A 26,272-nucleotide genomic window follows, 5' to 3' on the forward strand; every position below is an offset into this window, starting at 1 on the left:
TAACTTGTAGTTTCTTATTTTTCCTTTACATTTAAATTTTATCATGCCAAGTCTATTTTGGTTACTGGTATAACCATTTGAATCAATCTGAAGCTTTTCATGACTGAGATGTATAAAAATTACCTTTTATTATCTAAATATTGGACTTGAAAGCAATCTTTATGTTAATTTGGTCCAATCTTTCATTGAGGTTTTTTTTTTAATCATACTTAGGGTATTCATAGTCTTCTGAGATGTCTATTCTCCCCTACCTTTTCTTTTGTGGTTATGTCTGTTGGGAAATTCTTCCTTGTTGATGCTGATTTTGTTTTCCCTGTAGCTTCTGTAGCTTCTCTCAGTTGACTTTATTTTTATTCTAATGGCGGTTAAAGAATAACTGATTCTTCTTTTTCATGACAGTACCCTTACATTTTTGAACTTTGTTACTATCCTCATTTGAGTTCTTTTCTCCACATCAAATGTTCACAGCTTCCTCAATTTTACCTCACATAGCTCACTTTAAATCCTGTACTTCTGCTCTAAATTTTTCCAGTTTACCTGTATCTATTACTCTGTACTTCCCAGAAGTTAACATATCTGGCATTGGCTTGAGTAAAACAGTCTTCTAGGGTTCTCATTTAATCTACCTCTATAAAACCCTATATATTAGTGTTTTGTAGCATTCTTTACTAAATTTATATTTTGCTTTTGGCTTATTGAATCCTGTCCTCCTTTTTCACACACTCTATCCTGCCACTTAGTTGTATGTTCATTTGACTGGTTCTTGCCCAACACCTGCTGTGCACCAGTGTTGTCTCAGGAGATAAAGTTGGTTGTTTGGACTCAAATACAGGATCTTATATTTTATCCCTATAGAATTTTATCTCGTTCTAGTCTTCTATTTATATGTTCCTTAATCGTTTGGGATAATTTGTAATGTATTTGCTTTTGGTCCTAGCTTCATGTCACCCACAAATTTGAGAAGAGCACCATATATTACATTGTATGAGTTACAGAGCCAGCTAGGGGAGCAGCCATGGGGAAGTAGTTAAGAACCGGGGTTCTAACCCACAATCTTTGAATTCTACTTTCTGGCTCTTCCACTTACATGTATGTGACCTTGAGCAAATTACCCTAACATCTTAGTTTCCCCATTGGTAAAATTGTGGATAATAGTATTTATCTTATCATATTGTTGTAGAGATTAAATAGTTAGTACATATGAAGTGCTAGAATAGTGTCTAGTAAAGAGTGTTGTACACAGCAATAGCTATTATCATTATTGTTTATGTAATCTGGGGGTTTGCTTTAATCAGAATATGAAGAGAGATCCAAATTTATTGGGATCCAAATATCTTGTCAGTTATTTTTCTCTGAGTTACCAGTCTGGTAGTAATCCTGTTAAAATAGAAAAGAAATGATGTTAGTCTTATAGGACTTGTTCTGAATTAATCTAGTGGGTTTTTTTCCATTTTGGGGGATCTCAAACATTTTTAGTGAAGACATATGAAATTGAAAGTTTATAGTGAATATGCATATGTCCAACCAAGATTTTGCCACTAATTTTTTAGTTTACTTGCTATATCCCATTTATTCATCTATTTGTGCCTCTCTTATTTTTGATAGGAGAAGGCAATGGCACCCCACTCCAGTACTCTTGCCTGGAAAATCCCATGGATGGAGGAGCCTGGTAGGCTGTAGTCCATGGGGTCACTGAGGGTGGGACACGACTGAGCGACTTCACTTTCACTTTTCACTTTCACACACTGGAGAAGGAAATGGCAACCCATTCCAGTGTTCTTGCCTGGAGAATCCCAGGGACGGGGGAGCCTGGTGGGCTGCTGTCTGTGGGGTCACACAGAGTCGGACACGACTGAAGTGACTTAGCAATAGCAATAGCAATATTTTTGATACATTTCAAGGTAAACTGCAGCTATTGGTATACTTTCCCCTTAAATATTTTAGTATGCATATCATTAAGTAGAGTTCAGTATTTTACATTCTTTTCTTTTGAGGTAAAATTTACACGCAATAAAAAGCACAGATCTTAACTGTATGTTCACTGAGTATCGACAAGTGCATACACCTATATAACTCCACATCCCTGTCACAATAGTGAAAATTGCCACCAGCCCAGAAAGTTCCACCTTCCCTTCAGAGTCAGGTGCCTAAAACACTCACTGGAGAAAACTATTGTTTTTCCATAGACAATATTTGTCTCTGTTAGAATCTCATAAAAAAGGAATCATACCATACATATCCTTGTGTATGAGACTTTTTTGGATCAAATAATGGTTTTGGCATTCAGCCTGATTGTTGCGTGGTTCTTTCTTTTTAACTACTGAGTATTGGTTCTTTGACTGCATCACAGTTTGTCTAGGCATTTTCCTATTCATAGGCACCTGGGCCACCTTAATTGTTGTTGTTTTTGTGTTGTCCAACATTTATAGTTGTTACCTTTGGGAGAGTTGGATCCATAAGGAATTTCATCTGGCCATACTGAAAGCCTACATTTTCTCTCTCCACAAAAAATTGCTTTACTGACCTGTTCTAATAATTCAGGTCAGAAAAATAGAAAATCCAAATAATTTGTGGAGAATTAATTCTGCAAACTCTGCTCTTATTTGAATTTTATTCTTTGTAATCAGATGACTGGACAGGTTTTCATTTAGCATATGAAATCTTCAAATAAATACATTTAATACTGTCACAGAACGTTGTGACCAGATATAAATGTTAACGGAAAATAGGTTATTTATAGAGCTCAGTAAGGCATATACTCTTAACCATAAATATGATGAATTGGAGGCAAAATAAATTATTTTTAATGAGATTACCATTTGTTAATAGTCGTATATTCACTAGTTCTGTAATAGGAGAAATTCTTGACAATTCCCATCTTGTATTTCATTTAATTATTGTTAAATTGAAATGAATAATTATGCTTCTTTTTTTGCATTTGAGTAGTATCTTCTTCCTTGAGAAGTTCAGTAATAGTGTATGAAATTTAATATTAAATAATTAGAAAACTTTATTTGTATTTTTATTACAAATATGAAAGCTTTAGGATTTTTTTAGACTCTGGTGGCTATAAATATCTCAGTAGCTTGTAGTCTTGCCAACTACTTCTTGCCATTTTTCTCAGCCAGCTGGCTGCCAGAAGTTCGAAGTTCAGAATAGCAGATCTAAATCTTTTGATACTCATTTTCACAGTTCATTATTAATCAAAATATTGTTTACATGTTAAACTTGCTAGAATGAACCAAAGTTTACTTTTTAATAAGTGATTTTTTATATGTTAGAAAACGATCATTTGGTAAATTTCTTAAGCATGTCTTTGTTTTCTAGACTTAATTGTCTATTTGGGGCCTTTTAAGATTCTATTGATGCTTAAGGCTCAGCTCGGATACCAGGAAAACATGAATCCTTTCTTGAAAACTTATGATTTAGTTTTACTTTTTTGTCTATGTTCCTTGCACTTACCATGATGTATAACACTTACATAAGTTTACCATATATGTTCTGCCTTGTAATTATATGCATAGATGCATGTTCAGTCGCTTCAGTTGTGTCCAGCTCTTTGCGATCCTATGGACTGTAGCCCACAAGGCCCCTCTGTCCATGGTATTCTCCAGGCAAGAATAATGGCGTGGATTGCCATGCTCTCCTCCAGAGGACTTTCCCAGCCCAGGGATCGAACTAGCATCTCCTCTGTCTCCTGCATTGCAGGCGGATTCTTTACCACTGAGCCACCAGGGACGCCCCAATTATATGCATGCGTGTTTACTTCAGCTGAGGGGCAGATATTGTATCTTGTATCTATCTGTATTCCCTATAGTACTCAGCGCTGTACCTCACCAGAGTGTAGCCAGTTTTTGTCGGATGCATGGAAGACATAGAAGAAATATAAGGAATTTCCAGTGATGTTGTAGTGACCAGACACTTACATTAACACTTGTATACATAAAACAGCAAATGATTTACAGGTCTAAAACATTTCCAAGTACTTTATAATATGAAATGGTATTTCATATGAAAATGGCTAGTTTTCTGTTTTCCATCCCTGAAGAGTACAGATCTTTCTCAACTTGTGATATCATATCCCAATAAACTTGGAAATGTCGTACGTTGAAGATGCATTTAATACACCTAATTTACTGACCCATTTTAGCCTGGCCTACCTTAAACATGCTCATAACACTTGTATCAGTCTCACAGTTGGGTAGACTCATCTAAGACAAAGCCTATTTTATAGTAAAAGTGTTGAATGTTGTGTGATTTATTGAATACTGTACTGAAAGTGAAAAGTAGAATGGCTGCATGGGTACAGAATGGTTGTAAGTTTATCAGCTGTTTACCCTCATGATCACAGGCTTGACTGGGAGCTGAAGCTCGCTGTCACTGCCTAGGGTCACCAGGGAGTTTCATATCACATATCACTAGCCCAGGAAAGGATCAAAATTCAGAATTTGAAGTATGGCTTCTACTGTATGGGTATTGCTTTTGCCCCATTGTAAAGTCAAAAATTGTAATTTAAACCATGGTAAGTCAGGGGCCATCTGTATTCTTACAGGTCTTTTTGTTTGTACAGCCTCAGGGCTAAGTACATTACCTTACCCAGAGTCGTGTCATGTTTTGGGGATGGATACCTGGTTGAATGACTGAAGCAATAAATGAAATTAAAATACTGGTAAAGAAAAGGAGCATGACGGAAAAAAATTATCGGGAAGGCCTCTCACGTGATGGGAATTTGAGTTGAAGGTGGATTTGATGAACAGGTAGAACAAAGGTAAACAGAGGAGAGGGGAATGTATTTTATGTCAGAGAGCATAATTTAACAGGAAAATTAGAAAGCATCAGGTTGTTGTACCAAGGAACGCTTAGAGACAGCATGAGCTCCCAGAAAGATGGAAACGGAGACCACATTGTTACACGTTTTGTTTTCTTCCACCTCCGTAAGCAGCATGTAGTCATTAGGTTCCCTGGGACTTGGAATTAAAAATATCAGGAAGGAGAAGGAGCATGATGGAGAAAATTTATCTGGAAGGCCTCTCACTTGATGGGAATTTGAGTTGAAGGTGGATTTGATGGTTTGTTGAACTTGGAGTTGAATCTCAGTTAAGCCTTGGAGAAGGAAATGGCAACCCACTCCAGTATTCTTGCCTAGAGAATCCTGTGGATGGAGGAGCCTGGTGGGCTGCTGTCCATAGGGTCGCACAGAGTCGGACACGACTGGAGCGACTTAGCAGCAGCAGCAGCTTTGTGACCTTGGGTAGCCTTACTAAACTGTTTTGAGCCTCAATATCCTCACTTGTAAAATAGAGGTGATACTAACCATTTCATAGAGTAGTTGTAAGGAGTAAATATATACACACACATACATATATAGTTATAGGCTTTCAATATTTGTTTCTTCCAAAAACAGTGTAATTTCTAGCTGTAGGTAGAATACTACAGAATAGGTTTTTGCTATAACGTGTATATATATATATATATATAAATATATAATATACAGTATGTGAAATGTTAGATACCTGTAAATTTTTTTCTGCCTATTTTTTCCTATAAAAGAGCACAAGTTATATTCATGCTCTTGCTCTAACAAGGTAATGAAAGTGAGCGTGTCTGAAAACGTGATGATGCCAGCTGCTTTGTTCTGCTGGAGTTTCTTTAGTTATGCCCTGATAATCAGACAGCAGGTCCAGAGAGAGCAGACCACATTGTTATTCAGTTCAGACACTGATGTGTTTGGCTGCATCTCACAGAAGATTCAAATATAGCCTGATTTCTGTTTCCTTTCCTAGTTGCAGATTCAGACACCTCTCTTCTTTCTTTGGTGAACTGCACAAATCTTTGATCTCAGCTTGCAGTTTGTGATCTAAAGCTCAAGCTATCAGGATTAAAAACAGTCACACCCTTTCTTTCTGCCCATTCTTTCTTTCTGGGTCTGATTCTCTGTGCTTTATTCCCTGTTACCAGTATCTGAAGGTAAGTATCAGGGAATCTTCCTCTTTGTTTTCTTTTATGATATGTCTCCAAAGTAGCTCATTCGCTCCTTCCTTCATTTGCATCCAGAGTCTTAACTTTTGCTGAACTAGTACACTAATAACTGCAGTTGTCTTCCCATTTCCATTCTCTACTCCAGTCTTCTGCCAAAAGGATTGTTCTAAAATATGAAATTAATCATCCAACTCTTGCTTTGTGTTCACTAGTTCCAAATTACCAACATGATCAAATTTGAGCTTCTCTGAATGACACTTCAGATCTTTTATAGTATAGGCTCTCTCTTTTCTTTTATTATCCTCACTTTTCTTACCCCATCCTTCTTCTTTATTCTCTATGCACATGTAATGTGAAATTTACTGACCTCCTAAAAATGCTATGTTGGGATATCTCTGCATGCTTTTATGTGCTCCTTCCTCTGCATAGACTATTTCCTGCCTTATGTAGTTGGTCAAATGCTAGTCATCCTTCAAGACCCTGTTAGATGTTGCATATTTTGGGAAGATTTTTCTTAGTTTCTTCTCTCCTCAACCTCCCCTTCTTTGCCATGGCCTATGGAGTGGTGCTGTCCAATATGGTAGCTCCTAGCCACATTTGGCTATTCAAATATAAATTAATTACAATTAGTAAAATAAAATATACAGTTCCTTAATTGCACTAATATGTTAGAATGTTCTTTAGTCATACGTGGCTAGGGACTTCTGTATTGGGCAGCACTTGTCTATTACAGAAAGTTCTATCAGACAGAAAGAACTTGTCTATTACAGAAAGTTCTGTTAGACCGCTCTGCCTAGGGTTAACCATACCTTACTCTATGTTACCTCTTCTCTTGATATTTCCTCTGTTGCATTTACTGTATTGTTTATTTATTTACATATCTATTTCCCTATTAGAGAGCAAATGTTTAGAGGGCAAAGATATATCCTCTTCATTTCTGTATATTTGATTTTGAGCTGTGTTAACGTATTGTAGGTATACATCAAAATTTTGAGTTGAATTGATTCAGTGAATTTTAGAAGGCAGAATTGCTTCTAGTTGAAGACTTCTAATGGTGAGACAGTCACATGGCAGCATATTGCATATATATTCATAAAAAAATTTATTATATATAGTATTTTTATTTATTAATTTAGGTAAATGAATGTAAACCAATTTAAACTTACTTCTAGTTAATGAACATCTGTATATATCTACCCTAGACAACAGTAGCTAACGTTTTGCCGTGTTTCCTTCCTCTCTCTTTCTTTGTCTTTTTTTCTCTATAGATGTATGTACACACACAGAAATTTCTTGCTGATCATAAATTCTTCAGTTGTATTTCCTAAGAATAAGATATACTCTGTATAACTGTCATGTCATTCACATGTAAGAAAATTAGCATAAATATTGAAATTTCTTCAGTTGTTCCCCAAATACCATCTATAGCTATGTTTTTGATTCAGATCCAATCAAGAATTAGGCATTGCTTTTTTTTTAATGTCACTTCAGTCTCTTTTAATCCGGAAAGTATCCCTGTCTTTTTTGATTGTGTTTCATGACAGTTTTTTTTCAAGGAGTTAAGCCAGTGATCTTACAGAATGTGCCATGTTCTCGATATGTGTGATTGCTTCCTCATGATTAAATTTAGCTCACATTTTGACATCAAGCCTACATAAATAATTATGTATACCATTTATTATATTATATTAGGAGGCCCATAATTTCAAACAGCCCTGTTGATAGTGATTCTGAGTTTGATATCTTAAAGTGGTGACTACCATGCCTTTCTATTACTCTTTTTTTTAAAAAATTTTGACTGTGCCGGATCTTAGCTGTGGCATGTGGGATCTAGTTCCTTGACCAGGGATCAAACATGGGTGCCCTGCATTGAAAGTGCAGAGTCTTAGCCACTTGACTACCAGAGAATTACCTCTATTACTCTTTTATAATTAAAAATATGGGGTGCTTCCTCAAGATAGCTGAGTACAGAGACTCTGAACTCACCTCCTCCCAGTGGCATACGAAAATTAGAACTACTAACAGAGCGAATATATAAGAGGATGACCTGAAGATTAGCAGAAAAGATATAAAGTAAAGATATAAAGAAGGAGGGGTGGAAATGTGGTATAGGCAGGATCTACAATCCTAGGTCAGTGACCCACAAGCAGGAAAGATACTGTAATTGCAGAGGTCCTCCACAAGGAGTGAGGGGTCCAAGTCCCACCTTGGGCTGCTCAGCCCAGAGGTCCTGCACAAGCAAGGTGAGTCACCGGAAAGTCCGGCTTTGAAAACTAGCAAGGATTACATTCAGGAGAGCCGGAGCACTCTAGGAAACAGAGGCTCTACTTTTAATGGGTGCAGGTAAAATCTAACAGTCTCCAAGTCCCAGTGCAGAGGCTGTAGTTTGAAGGGAGCTGGGTTAGATCCACTTGAATGATCTTGAAGAGCCTCTCAAAACTGAACTAGGTAGAAGTAGAAAATATGAACAGACCAATTACTAGCAATGGAATTGAATCAATAATTAAACAGCAACAACAAAACACCTCCCGACAAACAAAAGCCCAGGACCAGGTGACTTTTCAGGTGAGTTTTCATTCCAATCCCAAAGAAAGGCAATGCCAAAGAATGCTCAAACTACCGCACAATTGCACTCATCTCACACACTAGTTAAGTAATGCTCAAAATTCTCCAAGCCAGGCTTCAGCAATATGTGAACCGTGAACTTCCTGATGTTCAAGCTGGTTTTAGAAAAGGCAGGGGAACCAGCAATCAAATTGCCAACATCCACTGGATCATGGAAAAAGCAAGAGTTCCAAAAAAACATCTATTTCTGCTTCATTGACTATGCCAAAGCCTTTGACTGTGTGGATCACAATAAACTGTGGGAAATTCTGAAAGAGATGGGAATACCAGATCACCTGATCTGCCTCTTGAGAAACCTGTATGCAGGTCAGGAAGCAACAGTTAGAACTGGACATGGAACAACAGACTGGTTCCAGATAGGAAAAGGAGTTCGTCAAGGCTACATATTGTCACCCTGTTTATTTAACTTATATGCAGAGTACATCATGAGAAATGCTGGACTGGAAGAAACACAAGCTGGAATCAGGATTGCCGGAAGAAATCTCAATAACCTCAGATATGCAGATGACACCACCCTTATGGCAGAAAGTGAAGAGGAACTCAAAAGCCTCTTGATGAAAGTGAAAGTGGAGAGTGAAAAAGTTGGCTTAAAGCTCAACATTCAGAAAACGAAGATCATGGCATCTGGTCCCATCACTTCATGAGAAATAGATGGGGAAACAGTGGAAACAGTGTCAGACTTTATTTTTCTGGGCTCCAAAATCACTACAGATGGTGACTGCAGCCATGAAATTAAAAGACGTTTACTCCTTAGAAGGAAAGTTATGACCAACCTAGATAGCATATTCAAAAGCAGAGACATTCCTTTGCCAACAAAGGTTCGTCTAGTCAAGGCTATGGTTTTTCCAGTGGTCATGTATGGATGTGAGAGTTGGACTGTGAAGAAGGCCGAGCGCCGAAGAATTGATGCTTTTGAACTGTGGTGTTGGAGAAGACTCTTGTGAGTCCCTTGGACTGCAAGGAGATCCAGCCAGTCCATTCTGAAGGAGATCAGCCCTGGGATTTCTTTGGAAGGAATGATGCTAAAGCTGAAACTCCGATACTTTGGCCACCTCATGTGAAGAGTTGATTCATTGGAAAAGACTGATGCTGGGAGGGGTTGGGGGCAAGAGGAAAAGGGGACGACAGAGGATGAGATGGCTGGATGGCATCACTGACTCGATGGATGTGAGTCTGAGTGAACTCCGGGAGTTGGTGATGGACAGGGAGGCCTGGCGTGCTGCGATTCATGGGGTCGCAGAGAGTCGGACACGACTGAGTGACTGATCTGATCTGATAAAATATTTAAAGAAGAGTTGACACCTATCCTCAAAAATTTGAACAGGAAGAAATACCTCTGAACTTATTCTATGAGGCCAGCATCGCCGTGATACCAAAACCAGACAAAGATGCTATAGAAAAAGAAAATTATAGAGCAGTCTCATTGATGATATTAAACACAGCACAGCACACCACTGATGAACATCAGATCAGATCAGATCAGTCGCTCAGTCGTGTCCGACTCTTTGCGACCCCATGAATCACAGCACGCCAGGCCTCCCTGTCTATCACCAACTCCCGGAGTTCACTCAGACTCAGGTCCATCGAGTCAGTGATGCCATCCAGCCATCTCATCCTTTGTCGTCCCCTTTTCCTCCTGCCCCCAATCCCTCCCAGCATCAGAGTCTTTTCCAATGAGTCAACTCTTCACATGAGGTGGCCAAAATACTGGAGTTTCAGCTTTAGCATCATTCCTTCCAAAGAAATCCCAGGGCTGATCTTCAGAATGGACTGGCTGGATCTCCTTGCAGTCTAAGGGACTCTCAAGAGTCTTCTCCAACACCACACTTCAAAAGCATCAATTCTTTGGTGCTCAGCCTTCTTCACAGTCCAACTCTCACATCCATACATGACCACAGGAAAAACCATAACCTTGACTAGACGGACCTTTGTTGGCAAAGTAATGTCTCTGCTTTTGAATATGCTATCTAGGTTGGTCATAACTTTCCTTCCAAGGAGTAAGTGTCTTTTAATTTCATGGCTGCAGTTACCATCTGTAGTGATTTTGGAGCCCAGAAAAATAAAGTCTGACACTGTTTCCACTGTTTCCCCGTCTATTTTTCATGAAGTGATGGGACCGGATGCCATGATCTTCGTTTTCTGAATGTTGAGCTTTAAGCCAACTTTTTCACTTTCCTCTTTCACTTTCATCAAGAGGCTTTTGAGTTCCTCTTCACTTTCTGCCATAAGGGTGGTGTCATCTGCATATCTGAGGTTATTGAGATTTCTCCCGGCAGTCTTGATTCCAGCTTGTGTTTCTTCCAGTCCAGCATTTCTCATGATGTACTCTGCATATAAGTTAAATAAACAGGGTGACAATATATAGCCTTGGTGAACTCCTTTTCCTATCTGGAACCAGTCTGTTGTTCCATGTCCAGTTCTAACTGTTGCTTCCTGACCTGCATACAAATTTCTCAAGAGGCAGATCAGGTGGTCTGGTATTCCCATCTCTTTCAGAATTTCCCACAGATTATTGTGATCCACACAGTCAAAGGCTTTGGCATAGTCAATAAAGCAGAAATAGATGTTAGATGCAAAAATTCTCAGCAAAATATTAGCTATTTGAATTCAGCAATACATTAATAGAATCATACATCACAATCAAGTGGGATTTATCCCAGTGCAAGGATGGTTAAATATTTGCAAATCAATCAATGTGATATACCACTGAAGATAAAACTCAACAAATTGAAGAATAAAAGTCATATGGCCATCTCAACAGATGCAGAAAGAGCTTTTGACAAAATTCAACATCCATTTATGATAAAAGCTTTGAACAAAGTGCGTATAGAGGGAACGTACCTCAACATAATTAAGGCCATCTGTGGCAAACCCATAGCTAGCATCATCTTCAATGGTGAAAAGCTGAAAGCATTTCTTCTAAAATCAGGAACAAGACAGGACCTGTTTATCTTACCACTTTTATTCAACATAGTTTTGGAAGTCCTAGTTAGAGCAATCAGTCAAGAAAAGGAAATAATGGAAATCTGAATTGGAAAATAACAAGTAACACTGTTAGTGTTTACAGATGACATGATACTGTCAAGACACCACTAAAATCTACTGTAACTAATGAATTCATTAAAGTTGCAGAATATAAAATTAATATATAGGAATTGGTTGCTTTTCTATACACTACAGACAGACTAATAAAAAGAGAAATTAAGAAAACAATCCCATTTACAGTTGCATAAAAAAAAAGTAAAGTAAAGAAGCCACCTGCAATGCAGGAGACCCAGGTTCAAGAAGATCCCCTGGAGAAAGGAATAGCAACCCACTCCAGTATTTTTCCCTGAAGAATCCCATGGACAGAGGAGCCTAATAGGCTATAGTTCACAGGGTCGCAAAGAGTCAGACACAACTGAAGTGACTTAGCATGCAAAAAAGAATAAAATACTTAGGAATATTTCTATAAAGAAGAGTTTTCTTTCCTTTCCACCTTTTTCAGCTTCTCTCTTCCTTTGTCTCCCCCCCCCCCATAAAAAATCCACTATTCAATGTGTTCTAATAAATTACCTACTTATCATTTTGACCCTTAAATTATCCTATATTTGTCTAGTGGGAGCCTTTTAAACTCGTTGTCCTTTTGTATACCTTCATTTATTTTTGAACACTTTCTTGCTTTCTGGAAGAACAAAGTATTCCAGAAATGCCTTGTACTGTCTCTGCCCTTAAACCTGGGCTAAACTATTTCTGCAAGGAACTTCTTTTAGTGGAAAATCATATTTAGAAACCAAGATCTGATTGCAAGGCATGATAGCTTCTACTGAAATGTTACTGCTTCAGGTCCTTTCAAAGGACAGAGCTAGAAAATAATTTTTTTGGAAAAGTTATCATTTTATCCAGATGTTCTCAGTTCACATCTAGTGTCACAGAGATTTTCCTTACCTTCTCTCATTTTGTATTTGTATCTCTCTCCAGAAGAGCGCTCTGCTTTCCAACAGCACCAGTGTATTTACTGATAAGCTCTATTCTTCAACTGGTATTGGGTTTCCCAGGTGGTTCTGTGGTAAAGAATCTGCCTGCCAATGCAGGAGATGCAGGAGACGTAGGTTCCATCCCTGGGTCAGAAAGATCCCCTGGAGGAGGAAATGGCAACCTACTGCATTCTAGTATTCTTGCCTAGAAAGTCCCATGGGCAGAGGAGCCTGGCGGGCTACGGTCCATGTGTTGCAAAGAGCTGGACACGACTGAGCGACTGAGCACACACATGCTGTCAACATGCTCTAGCAGGCTTGCCAAGGAAACTTGAGAATTTCTTTTCAGTTTACCTTTTGTTCTTAGAATGCATCTTACTAAGGCCGTATACTCAGAATACTGTGTTTGAGTTACTTGAATTCTTGCTTTTGATACAGAGTTAGGGTTATTTGTTTCTGTTTTATTCTGTTTGAAGGTTTACTTTTTCATCCTCTTTGAAGTGTCATTCTCATTTCTCTCCCATCTACCCCATTGCCAAGCATCCTCTAGGAGACGAGCATGAGGCTTTTAATATATGTCTGACTTCTGAGTCATGTAAACATTTTTCGTAAAATTAAACTAAAAAAGAATGTTAATAAATGATGACTTTGTAGCCTTAATAATGTCCTTTGCATTATGTCTATTATTAAGCTTCTGTAACAGCTTTCTTTTGCTTGGTTTTTAGTTCACCTCATTGTCTTTTTCTATCCCTTTAACTTCAATTTGTGTGTGCTTATTTTGTAAGTGACATGTATACAGTTTGAGAAATTGATGTTTAGGCAATTTTGTCATTACTTACATATTTGAATTTTTTCTGCTAGCTTATATTTTGTTTTGTTCTCCTTCGCCCTGTTTTCTCTTTTGCTTTCTATTATATTGATTGTTATTTCTACTTGATTTTTTCTAATCATTTGGAAGTGATAGCATCCTATATCTCTTCTTTTAATTTTTTTTTTAAACAGCGGCAGGTTTTTTTTTTTTTTTCAATTTTTATTAATTTATTTTTGGCTGTGCCGGGCCTTCATTACTGCGAGGGCTTTTCTCTAACTGGGGAGAGCAGGGGCTAATCTTCAGCTGTGGTGCAGGAGCTTCTCATGCAGCTTCAGTAGTTGTGGCTCTGGGGCTCTAGAGCTCAGGCTCAGAAGTTGTGGTGCACGGGTTTAGTTTTCCGTGGCATGTGGGATCTTCCTGGACCAGGGATTGAACTTGCATCTCCTGCACTGGCAGGCAAATTCTTTACCACTGAGCCATCAGGGAAGCCCTTAATGGTCATTTTTAATGGACATTCTTGTCATCATGTTAGTTTTGCAGTGAGTATTCAGTCAGATGAACTCATACTGCTTTTTTACATGAACCACCAAAACAGGTTTGTTGAATCCTCTACTTTCATATTTATATTTTTTAACTCAAGCGAACAAGACTATGTTTATTTTTTCAAATTTTATAATCTTAGTTTGAGAAGTAGTCTCATTCATGAACAAAGGTTGATGGAAATCTGAACTCATCACAGCCTTTCTTTTATAGTCTGCTAGCCCTCAGCCTCCCTTCCCCACCAGAATATAATTATGATTACTGTTCTGTCCGTTATGTCTAGAAAAGGACATATGCATTAGCTTGCCCTTGACAGATAGATTAGTTGAGTGAATAAAGTAGAAATACTTAGTCTGGAGGAGAAGACATGGGGTAATGGTTGGGACGGAAGGTAGGAGACATTATGGAACCGTTCAGTCGAAAGGACTTGCAGTCCTTAATCGCTCTGAGATTCTATGCTAAGTAGATTGAATACATGGCCATACTCAATTTACAGTCAGATTTAGGCACATAGATTAAGTTTCATTTTTCATCTTTGACTTGTAGATGATCTTAACCTTATGTGCTCATTTAACAGCACAACACTCTGGGTGGCCATTCATAGCCATCACTCTGTATGCCTCCCAAGTAATCCCAGGTGTCCTGGTGTTTTCAGTTTTCTGTTTGGGCAAATTAGAAAGCAGGTGAACCAGTTGTAGGGTTCTCGTATTTTATCTTAGAATAGCAAAGCAAACTGGGGGAAGCAAAGTACATATTTTCTCTGAATTTTGTTTCTGAATTTTCACTTGATTATAGAATTATCTTAGTTTGGTGTAGATATTTACTGGGAGTGATACGCAAATTGGGACAAGGAAAATATAATTTTATTAGCGCCTGGAAATCTAAATTAGTGCCTTGAATGCTTCTTATAATAAAAATCTCTTCTCTTTTTCTTAGGGCTGCTGCTCAGAGTAAATTAGGTCACTACACAGACGCAATAAAGGATTGTGAAAAAGCAATAGCGATTGATTCCAAGTACAGCAAGGCCTATGGGAGAATGGGGTAAGTTTTGGGAGAATGTTCAAAGTACTACCAAGTAGTATCAGACATGCTGTTCTGAATGGCTTGGTTTTGAATTTCCTGCTTCATATTGCACCCTCTGGACTAATAAGATAAATATAACATTGAGGGAGGAAATGATTGCAATTCTGTCTTGGAAGGGAGATGATTGGTGTATGATGAATGGGTGGTTGTTGGAGAAAACCATAACAACCATACTGAGTAGACCTACTTCGCATTCAAGGCTACAAATCTCAAGCACACAGTATTTTGGCAGCTAATCCTACTACACTTCTAAATTCACCTTACCCCTCTGAGTTGACTGTTTGATACATAACTCTTTTCAAATTTCCACTGCATTTTCCATGGTCCTCTGAACCTTTTACTAAACTGATAAAATAGATGCATTTAGAAAAAAATTCATCTTCTTACTTGCAAATCCACCAATTTACCCACATGTGTATTTGCACAGATAGCCTTTTTTCCTATTCAGATGGAAGGGGTCTTATCTAAGACTGATGCTGTAGATCTCTCATGCTGTAGATCTCATGCCTGTGTACCAAGAACTTTACATTTGTAATCCTCTCCTGCATCTTCTACAAAACCAGTTTTCCCATCTCTAACAGTGGTAATGACTACATATGAAAAGATCGTAAAAAATCATCTGGTAGAACCATCGTACCCAGCTACATCATTCTTCTGTTCCTCTTTCTCTGCTGCTGCTGCTAAGTCGCTTCTGTCGTGTCCGATTCTGTGCGACCCCATAGACGGCGGCCCACCAGGCTCCCCCATCCCTGGGATTCTCCAGGCAGGAACAGTGGAGTGGGTTGCCATTTCCTTCTCCAGTGCATGAAAGTGGAAAGTGAAAGTGAAGTCGCTCAGTCGTATCCGACTCTCAGCGACCCCATGGACTGCAGCCCACCAGGCTCCTCCGTCCATGGATTTTCCAGGCAGAGCCCCTCATAGTTGTCTGTACTTGCTGTCTGGTCTTCATCATCTCTTACTCTTTCAGCTCACTCCAGTAGCACATTTATCTGTATCACTCTGTTGAGAACTCTATTCAAGGTCACCAGTTGTCCATATTTTTCCAAGGTCAGTATTCAGTTCTGTAGTCTCATCCTACCCCATCTTTTAGTATGTGGCATGATTAACTTTTTTTTTTCCTGCACTGCACAGCTTGTGGGATCTTAGTTTGCCCACCAGGGATTGAACCCAGGCCAAGGCAGTGAAAATGTTTAGCCCTAACCACTGGTTAACCAGGGAATTCCCAGGATTAACTTCTTTTTGAAATACTTCATTCTCTAGGCCTCTGGGACACCATGCTTCCTGGTTTTCCTTCTCCTTCACGGATGTTCTAAACGTCGCTAATACTGGTTCTTCCTCCTCTGCCACCTCTAAATAATGATACGCTGCGGGGCTCTTTCCTCTGCTGCTGCTTTCTGTCTACATTTTGTCTCTGATTTCATCCTGTCCCATGTTTTTAAATTTCATGTGTTGTCAATACTCTGTATTAATGGCCTCAGTATGCTTTGTGGGCATCTGCAGAATGGCGAAAATCTTCAGTCACCTGATGTACAAGATCTCAGTTGAGGTCAGATAAGGCAGTGGTCAATCTTTTTTGTTTCAGCTCTCATGCTGTAAAATGAGTGTTCTTTCCCCAGTCTATTCAGTGCTATATTTTTTGCATTTTTGGGTGTTTATTTACAGTGGCTGCCCAAAGACAGGCTGAAGTGTTGTCTAGTGTTTCTGTGTGCAAGGAGGCTGTAAAGTGCCTCACCAAGAAAATGCCTGAGTTAGATAAGCTTTGTTCAGGCATGAGTTAGTACAATTGACTGTGAATCAATTAGATAAGGTTTCTTTAAACAGAAACACATGTAAAAACAAGTTGTGTATTGATTGGTTGATGAAAATGTTGTGACCAGAGGCTCACAGGAACAAAACATTATATTTCCCCTAGGAGCAGTTGTTCAGTGTTTGCTAATTTAGTGTTTGCAGTGTCCTTGTAGCACATAATTACTATAGATAATGAAAATCAACTGTATATGTTTATGGAACTCTTAAGTTATATGTCTAAACTCCATACTCACATAATCAGCTCTTTTTCATCTCCACCTAGATTTTTAATAAGCATTTAAACTTAACATGTCCCAAACAGAACTCCTGTTCCCTTAAATCCTTCTCCTCTCAGTAAATATACTGTCATTCTACCTACCCTGAACTTCATTCAAAAGCCTAGGAATCATCCTTCACTCCTATTATACCTGACACATCTAACCCATCAGGACGTCCTACCAGTTCTAGTTTCCACATGTTTTTTGAATTCAAGCGTTGACTGCTCTCTTGTTTACAATCTAGTCCAAATTACCATCTCTTATCTAGGCTACTGCAGTAGCCTTCTATCTCATTTCCCTGCCTTCACTCTGCTCTCTTCACCCATGTTGATCCTCTGCAGAGAAGCCAGAGTGAGCTTTTTAAAGCATAAATCAAATTATGTCATTCTGTTGCGACCAGGATAAAATCCAGACTCCACACTGTGGCCCCATACTGCTCCATGACATCACCTCTTCCCGCACTTTGTTCTCTGTGCTCCCGCCCCAGCCTTTGTCCTCTTCCTTAAGCATGCTAAACTTGCAGCATTCTCAGGGCCGTGGTGTTCATTGCTGCTTCTATTTAAAATGTTGCTCCTCTAATTTGCTTATGACTGCTTTTCTTCTCATTGCTTAGTGCCCCTATTCATTCTCTTTAATATTATGTTTTTTTTATTTGCATGTTTATTGCTTGTCCTCCCCGATAGAATAAAATTTTCTCAAACCCAAGAACTTTACCTTTTTCACTGAGGAGTCTAAAATAGTGCCTGGTACATAGTATGACTCCAATAAACATGTATTGACTTAATTAATTGAGGATTGTGATAAAGTATCTCTCGTGATTGGGAGAAAACTAATTAGGTTCTGAGATTTTTCTCTGTGATTAGGCATTATATTTTATCTAGATCAGAAGTCTATGAGGTAAGTGAGTCAAGAAAGAATTGGAGGTAGTTTGTTAAAAAATAAACTTAGAAAAAATAAAACTTTCAATGCTGTCTCCATATACACCATTAGTTTTTAGTTCTGAAATAATTTTCCAGTAAGTAAATCCTAACTAGGTAGAGGAAAACATTAAATTTAGTAACTTACTCTTTGACCTGTGCCTGGGATACTGTGTGTTATTTGAGGCATAAGGATTGACAGTTTTATCTATTTAAAAACTAACATGTCTTATTCAAGAGTAATTAGCTGACACCTCACAGCTTACTTTTTTTTACTTTTTATGGTAGAGTGATATTTATTGTGGTTCAGTGTCTCTGTTAAGAAGGAAGAAAGTGGGCCGTAGTGAAGGACAAATTTAGTTTGGAGTTCTTAAAGCAGTTTTAGCATCATGGAGTTACATGACCACAGAACTGTTAGTCAGCTCACATTTTTATGGAGCTTAATCATTCATAAAACAAATTAGTTCACATAGTAAGCTTAAAAATGGAAGGGTATATAAGATTCATTTCTAATCATTAAGTTTTTAAAAAATTTATTTTCAGTTGAAGGATGATTGCTTTCCAGTGTTGTGCTGGTTTCTGTCACACATCAACATGGATCAGCCATAGGTATACATGTATCCCCTCCCTCTGGAACCTCCCTCCCATCTCCCAGCCCATCCAGTCTTCTCGATTGTCATGGAGCCCTGCTTTGGGTTCCCTGAGTCATACAGCAGACTCCCACTGGCTGGCTGTTTCGCGTATGGTGGTGTGTGTGTTTCCACGCCACTCTCTCCATCCGTCCCACCCTCCGCTCCCCCAACCCTGCCATCTTCACAAGTCTGCTCTCTAGGCCTGTGTCTCCACTGCTCCTCTGCAGATAGGTTCATAAGTACCATCTTTGTAGATTCCTTATATATGTGTGAATATATCTGTTTTTCTGACTTACATCACTCTAATAATTTCTTTTTAAAAAATAATTATTTTTATTGACGTACAGTTGAGTCAGACATGACTTAGCAACTAAACAGTAATAGTTGATTTACAACATTGTGTTAGTTTCAGGCGTACAGCAAAGTGATTCAGTTATACGTACGTAAATATTTATTTTTTGTTGTTGCTGTATTTTGGTTTTTTGTTTTGGCCATGCCACACAGCTTGCAGGATCTTAGTTCCCTGACCAGGGATTGAACCCAGGGCCCTCAGCAGTGAAACCACTTGACCACTAGGGGATTCCTCATATTTATCTACTTTTTTTTCAGTTTGTTTTCCCTTTCTAATCATTAAGTTCTTGATTCATGTAGGACAACCGAGGCTGGCACCAAGCAGAATGGAGAGAATCCAAACTTACAGAATCTTGGAGTTAAAAGGAAGTGATATTCCTGTGAACCATACTATAGTTGATTCTTGAACAATGTGGGTGTTAGGAGTACTGACCCTCTGCATTCAAGAATGTGTGTGTAACTTACAGTCAGCCGTTGTATCCACACTTCCTCCGTATCTATGGTTCCTCTGTGTCTGCAGATTTAACCAACCTCAGATTGTATAGTACTGTAGTATTTACTGTTGCAAAAAATTCACATATAAGTGGATTTTTGCTATTCAGATCCATGCTGTTCAGGGATCAACTGTACAATGAATAAATAAAGTGTAATCTGGATTCAAACTGAATACCAAGATAGACTTTTGATGACATTTGTGGTGTCCTAATGTTCTTCAGTCATACAGCTTATACTCTCAAAATGCATTCTTTTCAGGCTGGCCCTCACTGCCATGAATAAATTTCAAGAAGCAGTTACAAGTTATCAGAAGGCATTAGATCTTGACCCTGAAAATGATTCCTATAAATCAAATCTGAAAATAGCAGAACAGAAGTTAAGAGAGGTATCTAGTCCTGTAAGTTACTAATGACAAATAAGTGAAATATGTTATCATTCACAATTATCAAATTGTAGTGTTTAGAGTAATTCTCAGATGTAATTGTTTTACAGACAGGAACTGGACTGAGCTTTGACATGGCTAGCTTAATAAATAATCCAGCCTTCATTAGTATGGTGAGTATATTTCCTTTTCTGCTTTGCTGGCTCTATTTCCCATTAGAACTATATAGTTCCAAAGTTTTAGAAACAAGTAAGAGAGCTTTTGCGATGGCAGTGGTAGCAGTGGTGGTATGATGTTATCACTGAGGTTTTTAACCTACTCATGTACTGTTTTGTGAAAAAACCATGGATGAACTTCAGGAAGCCCATGATTCCTTGCAACTGTAGATGAAACTTTGTATACATATGGATATATGCATTTTTCTAGGGAGAGAATCGTATTTTTATGAGATTGGCAAAGGGATCTTCAAATCTACAGAAGGCTAAAATCTACCCTCTTAGGTGAAAGTAACCCTAGGAAGGTATCTAGTATTTGAAGTCTGAGGATTTTGGCTATTGTGGTTTCCTAAGCTCTTTTGGCTTTATTTGTCTGATCAATAGGAGGAAGTAAACTGCTGCCAGTATCCTTAGTGTTTGTAATCTCTTTATTGTGAAATGTATTGTTAATACCATTTTTCCTAGTACCTCTTTTTTACATTCCCACTCACTTTGTATAGCACACCAAAACTCTGTAAAATGTTAGTATATACATGATCTAGCTTCTCTCTGCTTGAAAAAAAAAAACTTCAAAACCAAAAAGATCTCTAAATATTAACTGCCTTTGATGAGAAATACCATGTTTCAATTCCAGGCAGCAAGTTTAATGCAGAATCCTCAAGTTCAACAGCTGTAAGTATACAGAAAGAGTATATTACATTTCTTCTTTCCACTTGTCAGGCTCCTAATTTGAGCACATTAGCTCCAAAATGATAACCTAAATGTCAGTCAATTGGAACTTAAAGTCACAGTCATTTGGCCTACCCAATGTGGGTATATCTACCTGCTTTCCTTGGCTGGTATTCTGCCTGTTAAAAATATATGCTAATTCATTGAAAAAGACACATGTACCCCAATGTCTGTTGCAGCACTATTTACAATAGCTAGGACATGGAAGCAACGTAGATGTCCATCGACATATGAATGGATGAAGAAGCTGTGGTACATATACAATGGAATATTAGTCAGGCATAAAAAGGATGCATTTGAGTCATTTCTAATGTTGTGGATGTACGTGGAGCGTGTTATACACAGGGAAGTTAGAAAGAGGAAAAAACCAAATGTTGTGTATTAACATGTATATACGGAATCTAGAGAAATGGTACTGATGAACCTGTTCGCAGGGGAGCAAGAGAGGCAGACACAGAGAAGAGGCTTGTGCACACAGTGGAAGAGAGAGAGAGTGGGATGAACGGAGGGAACAGCACGGGAACATAAACATTCCCATATGTAAAATAGATAGCCAGTGGGAATTTGCTGTATGATGCAAGGAGCTCAAACTCGGGTGCTCTGTGACAACCTGGAGAGATGGGATGGGGTGGGAGATGGAGGGAGGTTCAGGAGGGAGGGGACATACATATACCCATGGCTGGTTTCATGTTGATGTATGGCAGAAGCCAACACAACATTGTAAAGCAATTATCCGCCAATTAAAAATATTAAAAAAAAAGAATATATGCCAATTTGATTTATCTCTTGTCTACTCTAGAATGTCAGGAATGATGACAAATGCTATTGGGGGGCCTGCTGCTGGTGTTGGGGGCCTAACTGACCTGTCTAGCCTCATCCAAGCGTAAGTTTTATTTAAAATAGAAATAGTCAAAAAAACAAAAAAGGTATTTTATGTTTTACAGTTTGAGTACTTTATGTTTTACCATTTGTCTCTAAGGTAAGGGGACCAAGGCTTTCTTTTTAAATTTTTATCTTTTACTGTTAGTTATCAGTGACCTCATTAGTTATTAAATTTAAAAGTGGTTCATAAATTGAAATTTTCTGCCTGAAAGGCAGGAGTCCAGAAGATTGGATCCAAGAAAAACTAGATGACAAATATCTACTTAATGAGTTTTATGTACACATATGTATTTAAAAATCATATATTGCATAGGATTTCGGATACTTTAATTCAAACTTCTGCAGTACATGTCATTGCTACAGGAACTCATTATATCTTCTCTTTACTTGAACACATTACCTCTACCTCCATCCAAGTTGCTTAGGCTACTGTGCTTTTTGAATCTGTGTGATGCTGTTACTGGAAATGTTAGTGACAAATATAATTTTTTGTTTGTGATCCACTTGCAATATGGCATTTTTAGAGTGATCTTTAAGTGGCATGATTTTAGTGATACCTAACACTTGCAATTGGGAGGTACACACTCAGTAGCTTGGATTAAATCTCTGCCTTTCAAAAACTCAGTTCTGTTAGGTAACTTCATAAGCATTCCCAAATAGGTGTGACACCTGCCATATGAGAGACTGACTTGATTACAAGAACAATTTACCTTGTATTATATTTGCACACATATAATAAAAAGCATATTCTTTTTAGGCCTTTGCTTATCTGTGGTTAAGCACTGGGTGGGGGAGGGGTGGATTTCACTCAATTCAGGAACTCACTTGTTAGCTTGGGTGTTTGATTTCTCATAAAGAACACTGCACTGTATTAATGGTATATGGAGGTGCTGGTACACTTGCAGATAAGTTGAATCTAAAACTTGTTTTTATAGAAAAAGTTTCCTTGGGTAGTATCCACATTGTTTGCAGTTCTTTTTGTGTTGGTATTGTGTGGTTGGAAATTCCCTAATTCATACTACTTTGCCTCTTTACTACAGGGGACAGCAGTTTGCTCAGCAGATACAGCAGCAGAATCCTGAACTCATAGAGCAACTTAGAAATCACATCCGGAGCAGGTCATTCAGCAGCAGCGCTGAAGAACATTCCTGACTTGACTGGGGCCCCTCACCCAGAATGCAGTTGGTGATGGCTCTCAAGTGTCTGCTGTAGATAGTGGCCAAAACAAAAACAAATCTAAAAAATAAATCTGTCTAGACAATAGGTTTATCACAAACAGATAACATAACATGATTATGTTATGTTGACTTGACCATAACATGATTCCTTTGTAAGCAGGTGATCAGTAGCCTTGTTAAGTGCCAGTATAGCACTTAACTGGACATGGTTCCATTTTCAAATCTTCATTGTATTTGTATACTAGACTTAATAGCAGAGTATATTTATTGAACAGTAGGGCTGTTTACTGGTGAGTTCTCTAGCACCAAATTCCCATAAGCAAACTTTTTTGAAAGGGGAGATAACTAAGAGGAAAGGATTCTCATGCTGATTTAGGAGAAATATACTTGCCACTGAGTAGCATCTTTGGAGAGAAGAAATTCGTTTCTGGGTTTAGCTTTGATAGTGCTATCAGTAGTGAAGATATGACAGAGGGGCCAGTACTGTCTTTAATGCTGCTTATTTTGTTGGGTGACAAAAATCTTAAGAGATGGTGGAAAGCAGTATTCGGTGTTGTTTAGAAAAGAAAAAGATAGATGCTGTGAATGTATAGAAAGTGAATGTAGGGTGCTCAGGTTTTTTGCATAGGTCTTAACTAATCTTGCCTACAGTTTGGTATAGATAACATTAGCATGGCCACTTATGCTAAGTACATAATAAAATACATTTAGAAATCCTTAATAATATTGGTTACGTCAGTTGTATAACTATTCAATTTCACTAGCACAATTTTTCTAGTGACCTTACCATGGAAACTTTCAAATATATCTACATTTAAATAAGCCAATAGCTTGGCCCTTAAGGATTTCCTAAGTGGCATTTAATTATGTGCCTGCAGACACTGATTTTTTAAACTCGTAATTATTTGATGGGTTACAAAAAGTATCTGTTATTAACACTTCTTGTTCATGTTCATCCTCTGCTGTAATTTGGCTTGGCATGTCACTTTTATGCTTCTTAATTTGATGCAGCTTAAACAGGGGACTTGAAATATTGTACTGAAATTAGAATACATATTAGTTAGTGAAGAGAAGTGGCATTAAGTGTTGGAATGGCTTTAACTAGAGTGATGGATGAGACTGTTCTAATTCCAGCTGGAATTTCTTTGGTTTGTTAATTATAAAATTGGTAAAGCTGGTGGACACATAATGAATTTCACAAGTGTTGTGAAAGAAAACTGAAACAGTAATACAAAATTAAATCAGTAATACTGATGACTGATTTAATTTTGTATTACTATAACTCTTTATCTCAAAAGGCTATTTGGTATCTTAAAATTTAAAAACCAACTTTCCCTTCTTTCCCTTTGTTGGATTAGAACAGTTCGTTTCACTATAATGAATAATTTCACCTTGGAATTTGTTAAAAATCCAGATTCAGGGGCATACTTTTCAACTTTATCAGGTCCTGTAATAAGGTCTGGGAATCACCATTCCACATAGCACACAAAGTGGTTCTGATGTAGGTCCCAAGGGCTCAATTTAAAAGCAACACTAGGTTAGAGATTTCTCCTCTTTTAGGTCAGCAAATATCTAAAATGCCTGGGCTCAGGATACAAGGAAGAGCTACATGAACCTACAGTTCTTTTCCAGAGAAAAGTAGGACTTAAGTCTAAGATAAGCCTTCTGAATTGTCTCCTATATTGCACTTAAATCAACTTGGGTGGTGATCTAGTGGTTAAGACGCCATACTTCCAAAGATTCTACCAGCCTACGGCGAGGGAAAAAAAAAAAAAGTCAATTCTTGCTGGTGTTGCATAAGAAAAGGTTCCTAGCATAATTATCTTGAATGCATTACAGATGCTTTCAAATTGGTAAAACTGGTAAGCCTCTGAGTAGGGAAATAGAATATTAATCAACAGTATCAGAAGCAAAAGAAGGGATATCACTGCAGACCATGTAGACATTAAAAAGATAATTAGAAAATACTGTGATCAACTGTAGGTCCACATCCATGAAACAGATAAATTCTTTATAAGATACAAACTACCATAACTCACTGAAGAAATAAGGTACCTCCAGAAAAGAAAACCACAGGCCCAATTTCAATGGTGAATTCTACCAAACACTTAATATTAAATCTACACAATTTCTTCCAGCAGAAGAGGAAACACTTCCCAACTTCATTTTATTTTGCCAACTTTGATCCAAAATCAAAGACATTATAAGCAAAACTACTTTAAAACAATGTCTTTACTAATATCTGTAGTTAAAGTAGCCGTTCTTTTTACATGAAGTAATGTGAATTGGTGTATTTCTTCCATTTCATTTTTCTAGTTTGTTTCTTTTCTAATGTATCTCCCATAACACATCTAGATAATCTATCCACTTACCTGGATTTCCATTCTATTCAAGCCACTTTTGCTTTTTAAGTACTTTCATCACTTTGAAATTACTCCATTGCACGCTATTTCAAGAAGGTTTTGTGTAGCTGTATTATGTTAGCTACTCTTAAAATTATAAAGAATGCTCCAAATGTTATTTTGCTTGTCTGAAACAAGAGGGCGTTAAAGTAAATCTTTATATACATTCTACTTAGGAATGATTGGTTTCCATTAACCACTTTTCATTATAGTAGCTGTAACTGTTATGATGCTATGTAAAATTTTTTATTGTTGTTCATTCGCTAAGTTGTGTCTGACTCTTTGTGAACCCATGGACTGTAACACGCCAGGTTCCTCTGTCCTTCACTGTCTCCTGGAGTTTGCTCAACTTCATGTCCATTGAGTTGGTGATGCTATCTAACCATCTCATCCTTTGCTGCCCCCTTCGCCTTTTGCCTTCAATCTTTCCCAGCATCAGGGTCTTTTCCATTGTAAATGTAAAATTTACAATGTCCTTTGTATGCAAATGACATTTCTACTTAATGTACCAAATTGGTTATCTAATTTTTATAATATGGTTTAAACAGATCCTTTCTAAGATGACATTATGTAACCTTTACTTAACGAAGGAACAATATGTGTCTAGGTTATTGCTTATAAAAAAAGGAGGCTTTGTAACTAAGTCAAATTATATAGCAGAATCCCAAGTGACCATCATGTCACTTTTAAAATTTGAATGGAGTGAAACAGAAGGTTCAGTCATGAGAAGACACCTTGAAAGCTACTGAAGTATCCAGTGCAGGGCTATAAAGTCTTATTTCATCATTTAATCAATTGTACTCATTTTGGAGAAAAGACTGTCTTTGGACAAAGACAATTTTACACTGCTTGCACTTTATTTTGCACGGACGTTTCATTAATTACCTCTTCAATTTAAGGGCAAATCTCATTCAGAATACAGCTTTCATTTTGGACCAAACAATTTGTCATGGCAATAAATAATTAAGCATTTAAGAAAAAACAATTTTTGTATTTGACTTAATGCATTTACATTTAAGCAGTTATATA

General features: G+C 37.8%; 1 protein-coding gene across 2 annotated transcripts in view; it reads left to right on the top strand.

Moving 5' to 3' along the window:
* Positions 1 to 26,225, top strand: part of SGTB (small glutamine rich tetratricopeptide repeat containing beta) — a 48,733-nt gene extending 22,508 nt beyond the window's left edge. Inside the window, exons 6-11 of one of the 2 annotated variants that reach the window (XM_027520600.1) lie at positions 14,848 to 14,952; positions 19,714 to 19,852; positions 19,948 to 20,010; positions 20,687 to 20,724; positions 21,581 to 21,664; positions 22,704 to 26,225. In XM_027520600.1, the coding sequence (XP_027376401.1) occupies positions 14,848 to 14,952; positions 19,714 to 19,852; positions 19,948 to 20,010; positions 20,687 to 20,724; positions 21,581 to 21,664; positions 22,704 to 22,815 (541 nt within the window). In that variant the 3' untranslated portion in view covers positions 22,816 to 26,225. The remainder of the gene's footprint in view (positions 1 to 14,847; positions 14,953 to 19,713; positions 19,853 to 19,947; positions 20,011 to 20,686; positions 20,725 to 21,580; positions 21,665 to 22,703) is intronic. The other variant, XM_027520601.1, reaches the window with a different exon arrangement.
* Positions 26,226 to 26,272: the final 47 nt, after the last annotated feature.

Source organism: Bos indicus x Bos taurus, chromosome 20 (assembly GCF_003369695.1).
Source record: "Bos indicus x Bos taurus breed Angus x Brahman F1 hybrid chromosome 20, Bos_hybrid_MaternalHap_v2.0, whole genome shotgun sequence".
In the NCBI taxonomy this organism is placed as follows: Eukaryota; Metazoa; Chordata; class Mammalia; order Artiodactyla; family Bovidae; genus Bos; species Bos indicus x Bos taurus.